This window comes from Mandrillus leucophaeus, unplaced genomic scaffold, assembly GCF_000951045.1.
Source record: "Mandrillus leucophaeus isolate KB7577 unplaced genomic scaffold, Mleu.le_1.0 Scaffold1194, whole genome shotgun sequence".
Classification (NCBI taxonomy): domain Eukaryota; kingdom Metazoa; phylum Chordata; class Mammalia; order Primates; family Cercopithecidae; genus Mandrillus; species Mandrillus leucophaeus.
In genome coordinates, this window is record NW_012100254.1 from 405,845 (window position 1) to 417,955 (window position 12,111).

General features: G+C 40.9%; 1 protein-coding gene across 2 annotated transcripts in view; it reads right to left on the reverse strand.

Annotated features, from left to right (window-relative positions):
• Positions 1-5,190: 5,190 nt before the first annotated feature.
• Positions 5,191-12,111, reverse strand: part of LOC105529685 (C4b-binding protein alpha chain) — a 42,379-nt gene continuing 35,458 nt past the window's right edge. For both annotated transcript variants that reach the window (XM_011966883.1, XM_011966891.1), the window contains exons 10-12: positions 8,880-9,050; positions 6,169-6,344; positions 5,191-5,616 (exon numbers count right to left, since the gene is read on the reverse strand). In XM_011966883.1, coding sequence (XP_011822273.1) covers positions 5,443-5,616; positions 6,169-6,344; positions 8,880-9,050 — 521 coding nt within the window. In that variant the 3' untranslated portion in view covers positions 5,191-5,442. The remainder of the gene's footprint in view (positions 5,617-6,168; positions 6,345-8,879; positions 9,051-12,111) is intronic.

Consider the following 12,111-nt stretch of genomic DNA (forward strand, 5'->3'; position numbering starts at 1 on the left):
TGCACCAGATAATATGCTAATTTGTTAAACATGAATATATCTTCGTTTTAAAAATAAATAAAGTTGATAGGTCAAGAAATAGATGCATTTCTAACATGGTTTACAATTTATAGAATTATGCACAAAGTTAAAATCTTAAATGTGAAATTTAAATTTAAAATGGAAAGAGAAAAATGGATAATATAATGGAAGTAAGCTCTCTATACTTACCTTTATTGTTTTAATATTTGTTAGAATATATATATATATGTATTTATTTTAAATAATTTTTAAAGGGATTTAAATGAAAGGATAAATTAAAGAATAGAAGGATAATTTAAATCTATGTGAAAATAAGTCAACACTACTCCTTTATATTAGTAAAGAATGGTAAGAAAGGAAAAATAAAGGGCAAAGGGCTAGTATTTAAAAACCTCAACTGTTTCTTCTGTACTCTTAAAGACTGAGACTTGGGGTGGATAACTCTTTGTTTAAGCATGTTAATAACATGAAAATATAAGCATACATAATTACCCATCTTATCCACTCATAAAATGGCGTGGAAGGTGACTTTCTGGATAGTGGACATTTTAATTTTATTTATGAAATTAGTTCATTTACAGTTGGTGGAACAGAAAATCCTCAGCACCACTCCTCCCCACAAAAGTACAACTTGCAACTATTCAAAGATAAGAACACCACCTTGAATTCACCAGAATCTGAGAGAGAAGAGGAGAAAGCTCCTACAACAAAACCACAACTGGTAAAATGGCCATTTTAGGCTGTGCCACCCTCTCCCCTAAGCTGGCATAACCACCACTCACGGAGAACTTCCCTGGACCCACAGTTTCCAAGGTGGGAGGAGGGAATTGGAAGTGGACATTCTACCTTCCCACTGGTCTGGGAATTTTCATGGGAAGCCCACTGCAGTCTTGTCCCACAGGAAGCACTGGGAATGCCAGGAGGGCTGAACCACCCGGGGTGAATTGAAGACAAGTGGGGGGAAGGGGTGCTTATCACAGGAACTAGCATGTGGATCTTGGTGGCTACTCTGCATATAAATCAGCTGGGCATCACACGAAGGAGACTGGACAGTGCCATAGTGCTTCATGGGATACAATCCATGGCAAGGCCTGAGTCCCTGGTCAGATTTCCCACACAGCCCGGATGCTTACATGGAACTTTCCCCTGACCTGGAAGCAACTGAAAAGTCAGTGATGAAATTCTGGTGCTCTCTTAAGTCTTCCCCAGACCTGGAAACCACTGCAGGTCTGTGTTTAAGTTCCTGTGCAAGCTATAAGTTCTGGTACTCACAATAAGTCTTCCCCAGACTGGGAAACAGTGAAAGGGCAGTGATTTAGTTCCAGGGAAGTGTTTAAGTTCTGGTGCTCAATATAAATCCTTCCCAGAATGGGAAGCAACTACAGGCCAGCAAATAAAGATCTAATGTTAAGTAATAAAAGTCGAACACCAAAGAACACCTGCAAAAATTGGAAGAGGTGGCCATTTCTTCAAATGCACAGGCATCAGTGTAAAGACACAGGATTGAAAAAAAATCAGGGGAAAAAACCAACAAAGCTCTGGTAATAGACCCTAAAGAATTGAAGATCTGTGAACTGTCTGACAAATAATTAATAATAACCCTCTTTTAAAAGTTCAGGGAATCACAAAAAAAAGAACAGCAAATTAAATAAAATTTATAAAATAATCCAGAAACAAAATAAGAAATCTGACAAAGAAATAAGAACAATTTTTATTTGATGTCTGTTTTTTAGAGATGGGGGTCTCACTTTTTCACCCAACTTGGAAGTAGTATGATCATAGCTCAACGTCATCTCGAATTTCTGGTCTCAAGCAATCCTTCAGCCTCAGTCTCCCAAGTGACTGCTACAGGCACATGCCAGAATGCCTGGCTAATTTTTAAATTTTTTTGTGGAGACAGGGTCTCCCTATATTGCCCAGGCTGGTCTCAAACACCTGGGCTCAAGTGATCTTCTCCCTTTGGCCTCTCAAAGCACTGGGATTACAGGCATGAGCCAACATGCCCAGCCTAGGAACAACTTTTAAAAACCAAATCAAAATTCTAGAAATAAATAATGCAATAACTGAACTGAAAAACTCAACAGAAAACTTCAGCAGCAGACCTGATCAAACAAAGGAAAGAATCAGCAAGCCTGGGCCCTAACACAGTGCCTTGCGCCTATAATCCCAGCACTTTGGGAGGCCAAGGTAAGAGTATTGCTTGAGACCAGGAGTTTGAGACCAGCCTGGGCAACATAATAAGATTCCTTGTCTCTTAAAAAAAGCCAGTCATTGTAGTGCATGCCTGTAGTCCTAGCTCCTCAGGAGGCTGAGATGGGAGAGTCATTTAAGCTCCAGGGTTCAAGGTTACTGTGACCTATGGTTGCACCACTGCACTCTAGCCTGAGTGACAGAAAAAAAAAAAAGATTCAGCAAGCTCAAAGACAAAACACCCACCCCACTTTCAGCAATAAACAGATAATCCAGACAGTAAATCAACAAACAAACTTTGGAGTTAAACTACACACTATACCAAATGGAACAAATTGATATTTACAGAACATGTCATCTAACAGCTGCAGAAACACATTTTCTCATTACCACATGAAATATTCTCCAGGATAGAGTCTATGTTAGGCCATAACATACACAAGTCACAACAAATTTTTAGAAATCAAAATTATACCATGTACCTAAAAACAAAAAAGTCCATAAGTCACAAACTCATAGCTAATACCATACTGGATGGGGAAAAGCTGAAAGCCTTTCTTCTAAGATCTAGAACAAAACAAAGATACCAAGTTTCACCACTTCTATTCAACATAGTACTGGAAATCCTAGTCTAAGCAATTAGACAAGCAAAAGGGGAAGAAAAAACATTCAGATTGGAAAGGAAGAAGTCAAAATGTCCCTGTTTGTAGATGACATTATCTTATATTTAGAAAAACATGAAGACTCCATCAAAAAAACTGTTAGAATTGATAAATAAATTCGGTAAAGTTGCAAGATTCAGCATTAATACAAAAAAGTTAGTGATATTTCTGTAAGCCGATAGAGACTGGCTGATGCCATAGTTCTTAGTCAATAGATAGGACCACACAGAAAAGGCAATTGTAGAAGAGACCATCTGTACACTGGCCATATGCCCTTGACCTACTCTAGAGATTACTGCAAATGGTCCCATAGGTGCCATTGGTTACCCATGTCTTTCTGCCTAATGGTGATCCCCAACCTTGGAGCCTGCTCAGCCAGCCAACAGTGTAGATCCCTTGGGTCTGGAAGTCATTGCTACTGGGGCAAAACTTCACCGGTGAGAGAAGAGAATAGGCAGAAAAATACCCAGGTCTTCATCCTGAGGAAGACAACTCAGAGTTGGATTCTACATGCTCTCAGATGATTCTAGCATGATTGAGTCCCAGTTGGCAATGAAATAACCCCCTCAACAATGTTCCTTCATGGGTTTTCTTCCCTTCCCCATCTTACTGCTCACTCACTCACAGTGTTTTCTGGAACCACCTTTCAGGGAAACTAGTTGCTCACAAATTCTTGGATCAGGAGAAATTCAAAAATAAACATTAAACCAAGAAATTCCTAGTAGCTTAGTAGGTAATGGCTTTTAAGATCATAGATAGATATGTTTGATGCTAAGTGGGTGTCTTAATCTATTTTCTGTTGCTTATAACAGAACATCTGAAACTGGGCAATTTGTAAACAAAAAGAAGTATTTTTTACAATTCTCAAGGCTGGGAAATCCAAGTCCATGGCTCGGCATCTGGTGAAGGCCTTCTTGATGGGGACTTTGCAGGGTCCCAAGGTGGCACAGGGCATTACATGGCAAGGGGGCTGAGCATACTAACTCAGGTATCTCTTCCTCTTCTTATAAAGCCACCAGTCCCACTTCTGTGATAACAGCTGTGGAAACACATTCTTCTCATTAGCACGTGAAATATTCATCTATTAATGGTTTAATCCATTCATCAGGACAGAACCCTCATGAACCAGCCACCTCTTAAAAACCCCGCCTTTTAATAGTTCCACACTGGGGATTTACTTTCAACGCGAGTTTGGAGGGGACAAACATTCAAACTATAGCAGTGGGTTTCTCCAACAGCTCCACCTCCTCTGTTACGTCTAAAGTTCAGTGAAAGCCTGCCATAATGCCATTTCCTTCACAGAATTTTGGGAAAATTAAGCCAAAAAGGCCAGTGTCCAAAAAGCCAGATTTCTGTGTGCAGGGAGAGAAAAGACAGCCAGGAAGCTGGGATAAGAGTGAGAAAGAGACTGCACAGGAAGCAAGAGTCAGAATAAGTGATGACTTAAAGGAATAAAAGTCTCTAGAGTATCCAGAGATATAAGGAAGTTTGATATGGGGTATCTCTTCCTGTGTGAGGCAGTTGCTCAACCTGTTTTAATTTAATATTAAGGAAAGTGGTGACCAAATCAGATAGAAGACTTGAGAATATGCAGAGGGCTGACATGCGGGCTTTATCTTCATCTGTCTCTCGAAGTTCCTTCTCTGGGGTTGGAATGAGGAGTTCAGACACAAAAGTAAACTTCCTTCATGGAAGGCAATAGTGGAGATGTGGCATGAGTGAAAGAGACAACATGCACAGGGGCTCAGGGGAAAGCCTGACTCCCCCAGAGGGGGAGAAAGGATGAGGCTTTGGGGGTGTGTTGACATTTAACTTCACCAGGGAGGACGTGAGTACAGTGCACACATGAAACTGTGGAGTAAAGGCAGTCTGTCCAGGATGAGAACCCAAGTATGGCCAGGCATGGTGGCTCACACCTGTAATCCCAGCACTTTGGGAGGCCAAGGTGGGCAGATCACTTGAGGTCAGGAGTTCAAGACCAGCCTGGCCAAAGTGGTGAAACCCCATCTCCCCTAAAAATACAAAAATTAGCCAGGCATGGTGGTACGCACCTGTAATCCCAGCTACTCAGGAGGCTGAGGTGGGAGAATCACGTGAACCTGGGAGGTGGAGGTTACAGTGAGCCAAGATCACTGCACTCCAGCCTGAGCAACAGAGTGAGACTCCATCTCAAAAAACAAACAAACAAACAAACAAAAAATCCAAGTACCTATTTTTTGTGGCCCAAACAGTAAAACAAATGTATTAACTTTATATTATGGATTTTTTAAGGACGCTTATTTCACAGAGTCCTAAATGACCACAAAGACAAAATAGTTTTTTATAATGTACATTTTTAATTGAGAAAAAAATTGTGCTTTGTGTCTTGAAAAGCAAAAATATAAGCCACACACAGGATGATTAATAATTTCACAATCTCAAAGCACCAAACTTTAGCAAATTATCATTTCTAGATATTTATTATGATGAATATCACTGCCAAATTGACAGTAGATTTGCTAAACTGATCTGTATTGATTTGCAAGAGGCAAGCTAGCAAGGCACCTTTTCCTCCTTCTTTTGAGAAAAATTATAGTTCTTTATCCAAAGTGGATTGTCTTGCCCTGTCTCTCTGTAGTTCCAGTTGTTCAATTTCCAGAGACAGCTTATACACCTCCAGGGCCATTTTCACATCCTCTGGGTTTGGAAGACACTGCATGAGTCTTTTGCCTGCGAGCACTTGTTCACAGCCTTCAGGGGTCTCCTAAAAGAGATATAAGTGGTGGGTGAGATTGAGAAGCTTCTCTCCTAATCATGAAGGAGAGTGGATCCTGACAGTGGAAGGACTACAGGATTGAACTAAGACCAACCTCAGACTGGTGGTGGAGGCTGGGAAAACAAGAAATCACTTGGGTCCCACCACAGTCTTCCCCAGGGGAACATGGATCTGTTCTGAGACAGCTGTCCAGAAGGCCCCCATGGTAACAGAGGCTGTTTTTGCTGACCATCCAGAAATGGAACAACAATATATTATATAGCTTAGCAAAAGTTAAGTTAGGAATCGGTACTACCGGGTCTATGAAACCCTGCTCTGTAAGGGCTCAGTTTTTGCTGTTCTCAAGTGAGAACAGGAGAACTTGCCACCCCTAACTTACCAGAACGCTTCAAGTCAAAAAGAGTTTCTTTGAGTGGGAGTGAGTCAGAAATGAATCCTGACAAGTCAGATTTCACCATTGTTGAGTGGTACAGAGCTCTAGGGGATGCCGCCATTTTTAGGGGTTGACAGCACAGACCTTCCTTGAATTGTGCCACTTACCCACTCACACCTGGGCACCTCTGGGTACCAGGTTCTGTTCTCAGAGCAAGTGATGCTTTTCGGACCAACCATACCATAGCCAGAATCACATTGGATGGTGACAGTTTCAGGCTCAACATACTGATTCTTATCCACAGACAACCTTCCGTTCACTAATTCTGGTTTCAGACACAGAGCTGTAACGGAAACATATTTTTAAGAAATCTGTAAATCTATGAAGAAGGACATGACAACAGTCTCAGATAATAAGAATGAACTGTATCTAGTTCTGCTAATTGCTCTATCTTTCTCTTCATTTGAAAGCAATCATATTAGCATTTTATTGAGTATGACTACCTATCAGACTTCTGCTAAGCCCTTTATGTTGCTATCATTTAAGTCTCCTGGCAGCCCTATGAAATGAGCGCTGTTTTATTCCTATTTTATCTAAGAGACAGTTGAGATATGTTAAGACACTTGCTCAAGATGGTAACATTTTCATATAATATGACAGCATATTTCTTTTTTTATTATACTTTAAGTTCTGGGATACATGTGCAGAATCTGCAGGTTTGTTACATAGGTATACACGTGCCATGGTGGTTTACTGCACCCATCAACCCGTCATCTACATTAGGTATTTCTCCTAATGCTATCCCTCCCCTTGCGCCCCACCCCCTGACAGGCCCTAGTGTGTGATGTTTCCCTCCCTGTGTCTGTGTGTTCTCACTGTTCAACTCCCATTTATGAGTGAGAATATGTGGTGTTTGGTTTCTGTTCCTGTGTTAGTTTGCTGAAAATAATGGTTTCCAGCTTCATCCATGTCCCTGCAAAGGACATAAACTCATTCTTTTTTATGGCTGCATAGTATTCCATGGTGTATATGTGCCATATTTTCTTTATTCAGTCTATCATTGATGCGCATTTGGGTTGGTCCCAAGTCTTTGTTATTGTGAATAGTGTTGCAGTAAACATACATGTGCATGTGTCATTATAGTAGAATGATTAATAATCCTTTGAGTATATACCCAGTAATGGGAGTGCTGGGTCAAATGGTATTTTAGTTCTAGATCCTTGAGGAATTGCCACACTGTCTTCCACAATGTTTGAACTAATTTACACTCCCACCAACGGTGTAAAGTGTTCCTATTTCTCCACATCCTCTCCAGCATCTATTGTTTCCACGACAGGATATTTCCAAAAGAAGGTATGTGACCCCAGAATCCCAACAAGGTAACTCTCACTCACAGTCTTGATTGCTGCAAGATTCTATGTATAAAAATTTCCTTCTTGCAGACATTTATGCAGCCAACAGACATATGAAAAAATACTCATCATCACTGGTCATTAGAGAAATGCAAACCAAAACCACAATGAGATGCCATCTCACGCCAGTTAGAACGGTGATCATTAAAAAGTCAGGAAACAACAGATGCTGGAGAGGTTGTGGAAAAATAGAAATGCTTTTACACTGTTGGTGGAGTGTAAATTAGTTCAACGATGATGGAAGACAGGTGTGGCAATTCCTCAAGGATCTATAACTAGAAATACCATTTGACCCAGCAATCCCACTACCGGGCATACACCCAAAGGATTAGAAATCATTCTATGATAAAGAAACATGCACACATATGCTTACTGCAGCATTATTCACAATAGCAAAGACTTGGAACCAACCCAAATGTCCATCAATGGTAGACTGGATTAAGAAACTGTGGCACATATACACCGTGGAATACTACACAGCCATAAAAAGGATGAGTTCATGTCCTTTGCAGGGACATAGATGAAGCTGGAAACCATCATTCTTAGCAAGCTATCACAAGATCAGAAAACCAAACATTGCAAGTTCTCATTCATAAGTGGGAGTTGAACAATGAGAACACATGGACACAAGGAGGAGAACATCACACGCTGGGGCCTGTTGGGGGGTGGGGGCTAGGGGAGAGATAACATTAGGAGAAATACCTAATGTAGGTGACGGGTTGATGGGTGCAGCAAACCACCAGGGTATATGTGTACCTATGTAACAAAACTGCATGTTCTGTACATGTAATCCAGAACTTAAAGTATAATAAAAAAAAATTTCCTTCTTGCCTATTATTCTCCTGTGTACAAAAGAGAAAATGGTGGCAAATAAATATTGAAGTTTTTGACAGCAAAGTCATGCATGTCGACAGCAAACTTCTATGCATGTAAAGATCAGACCTGATCTCAACTCCTCCTGTCCCCACAATTGCTGCAAACTACGAGTCCCCCTTCACCCTCCCTGGCCCCTCCCACCAACACACACCATCTATATTATAGCAGGTGGTGCCTGCCCTGCACGAGACTCTAATGGAAATAACTGTCACTCACGATGTTTATAATTCACTCAGTGGAGCCTATATTCATACTAGAGCAAGTTTCCATGGAAACTTTGCCACAGGACACAGGTACACTAAGATAAAATGTGATGCTTTTAGAATATTTCTGGAAATATACAAGAAACCAGGTATGGGCTGCCTCAAGAAGGCTGAATTTTGTGATTGGGAGAAAGAAATGGAGGAGATTAATGCTTGTGTATGCCCTATGTATTTTTGCATTGGGTACCATTTGCATATATTGGTTATTTAATATAAATCAAATCAAATGTCTTCATGCTGCCTCTGACAGGGAAGAAATTTAGCTCTCAGTGCTCTCAGGACAGGTCCACCCACTTAGTCTTGAGCTGAAAAGCAAGCTGGAGTTACCTTTACATCGAGGGGCTGGAGCTGACCAGCGTGAATTACTGCAGGAGAGTGTCGCCTGTCCAACCAGAACGTAGCCTTTATCACATTCATATATAATCTCTTCTTTGAAAAAAGTGTATACACTAGCTTGTTTATAATGCCCATGGGCAATTTTAGGAGGAAAATTGCAATCTTGAGGGAGAGACAGAAAAGTGAGAGAGCGTTAGCTTGTAAAGTGTATCAAGTAGCACATTGCAGACTATGTGTAGTTTGTAGGAGGCTTCATTCTGTCCTTCCATCCTCGCTGCCCATAAGAGCATGTAGCCAAACCCAGACATTTGTGCTGCCCTCCTGTACGCCTCGGACTGAGCAACCATAGAAAGACTTGAGTTATAGCCCTAGGTTTTCCTTCATCTTATTGACAAGTTCACTCAGCTTTCCATTGTTTAGGAACTATGTTGGCATGCAGCCTTAGGTCATATCATACTCATAGTACACTTAGTCACTTTCAGGCTAAATGCAGAGATGTGCATCCGTGAGAAACTGTAAGGATGTTATATCATCCACCATCTCTGAGTCATTGCTTCCCAGTCGATACTGTCCATCCATGCCCCGGCAGAAAATCCTGTGTTTTAAAACGTTATAGAAAAGAGCTCATAGGATAAATGAAAATGGTGACTTGAACATTGAAATAGTCAAGAGGACATGGCAGGTGCAGAGCACCTCTCTGAAAGGGAATACTATCAGGTCCACAAACACTGCATGAGAAAATGTAAAAAAAAAAAAAAAAAAAAAAGCAGAGCAGCAGGAATGTTGGACAAAGTACTATACCAATGGACTATGACAGTTATAAGTACTATAATAAGATACTCCTAGAAGCATGGAAAAGGTGATGGCCCACAATAAATCAGACTGAAATGCTGGGATTGACATGGCAGATGGTATAAGAAGGGATTAAATGACTCAGGGAAGTTAACATGCTGGAGTGGACATTCGTGTACAGTGAAAAATGCACCAGGTAGTTATGCCACAAGGGAAGTCCTAGAGGGAACAATATTTACCAAAGCTATAAGGAACTCCCTGAAAAGAGGAGAACCAACATCAAATGCTGGAACTGATGACAAAAAAGGTCATTAATGAAAAAGGTTCACTGATAGCCATAGTAGTCAGAGAGCTGCTCATATGCCTCAGAAGCTAAATAAATGCAACCATTATAATGAATTGCAAGGTCAGAGAGGCAACCAGGGGTGCCTGAGAGTTATGAAGATTAAATCATAGCATTCTTAAGGGTCAAAACAGATGAGCAGCCAACAACAATATACACTTTATTTGTACCATCAAAAGAAATTAAGGATGGATGATCAAGGGACCAAGGCATTTGGCCCAATAAAAAGTCACAATCCTTTGCCCAACGTATGAACCTAGGACAGTTTTCCAGCCTGGTAATCATTAATTGAAGATGAAGCCAGTTGCCAGGAGTGAAGATGCTATAAAATCTTGGAAGGTTCGCACAGTAATGAATCTGCCAGTCCTCCAAGAGGACCTACGTTTATTTATGTAGGTCACTGTGCACTGATAAAAGAGGTACAATAATTCAAAAATTATTACACATAGGGCTTGAGTTGACATTGATACCTAGAACCATCATAGCTCTCCTATTAGTTCAGTTTGTGGTCATTTACATTATCCTTGAAAGTATAGTCAGAATAGACAAAATTGGTAGTTTGCCCAGCCCCTATATTGGGTTCTTGACCTGTGGGGTAAGAGCCATCTTATGCAGGAAGACCAAGTGAAAGCAATTGATACCACCCACCCATTTCGCCCTCTCCCCAAGGCAAATAAAGTAAATTTAAAGAAAAAAACACTAACACAATATCTCCCGGGGTGAGAGAGGAACATGAAAATTAGTGCCGCTCAAATAGCTAAAGACATTGGAGTGGTAATCCCTATTATATTTCCATTAAATTCTTATCTGTCTACTATAAAAATTAGAAGGATTCTGAAGAACTACAGTATACCACTGAAAAAAAAAAAAAAAACACACATCTTAGTTCCTATTGCAGCCATTGTACCAGATGTGGTATCTTTGCTAGGGCAGATTAATGTGAGTTCAAGTAAATGAGGTCACTGATTCAGCAAAGACCCTTCTTTCCTTTCCTAGCAGAAACAGTTTGCATATACATGGAAGGTGTCAAGAGTGTACATTTGCAGGTTTGTTTTTGGGCTATGATAACCCTCCCGCCCATGTCATAATAGAGTCTGAATATATCTTGACCATCTGGATATCCACAGAACATGACATTGATCCGATATATCAATGGCATCATGTTAATTCCCCCAGATAAGCAAGAGGTATTAGCATGATGATGCTCCAAAGTAAAAAATAAAACAAAAAATAGAGTCAGGTGTTTGCCACATCAATAAAATTTTCAGAGGTCCAAGGTTCAGGGAACACTAAGATATCCCATCCAAACTAAAGTCAAATTATTGCAAATTGCACATACCACTCTGAAGAATGTAGTACAGCACCTAAATAGGACTTTTCAGATTCTAGAGGCAGCGTAATTCATACTTGGGGATGGTGCTCCAACCCATAGGCTAGGGGGGACAAATGATTGCCAGGTTTGAGTGGGGCCCATGGTAGGAAAGTGCTCAACAGCAGGTCTAGTCTGCAGTGAAATTACCCTGTTGCTTGAGCCTTAGGACCCAGCAGAGCCTAGTATATTGAAGGTGGTTGTAGTAGGAAAAGATGCAAACATCAACAGGACATTTACACCATAGACCATTGAGATCGTGAAGCAAGGCCATGCACTACAGTAGAGGACTGTATGCTTTCTGAAATATAACTCTTGGCATGTTACCACGTCCTGATAGAGAAAGCTCCCGACAGTGGGTCATCAAGTGATCATGCAGCCAGAATCACCCATCATGAGCCAAGTCTGTCAGACCCATCAGGTTATAAGGTTAAGCAGGCACCCATTCATTATAAGATGGAAGTAGAGCATCTGGGATTGAGCATGGGCAGGACAAGCTGGCACAGGCAAGCTGCACAAATAGAAAGCCCAATTCCTACCTGTGCCCAGCCACTGTGGCAGGAGTGCCTCTTCTTCAGCTCACAGTTGTGGCTGTAGCAGTTATCCAATATAACCAACTGTCCAGATGGGGAAAACTCTGAGCGTGGTTCACAAATATTTTTGGTATTGTAAACCAAAAATAAAATTCTAAGGTCCCCCAACCATCTGAATGGACCCCT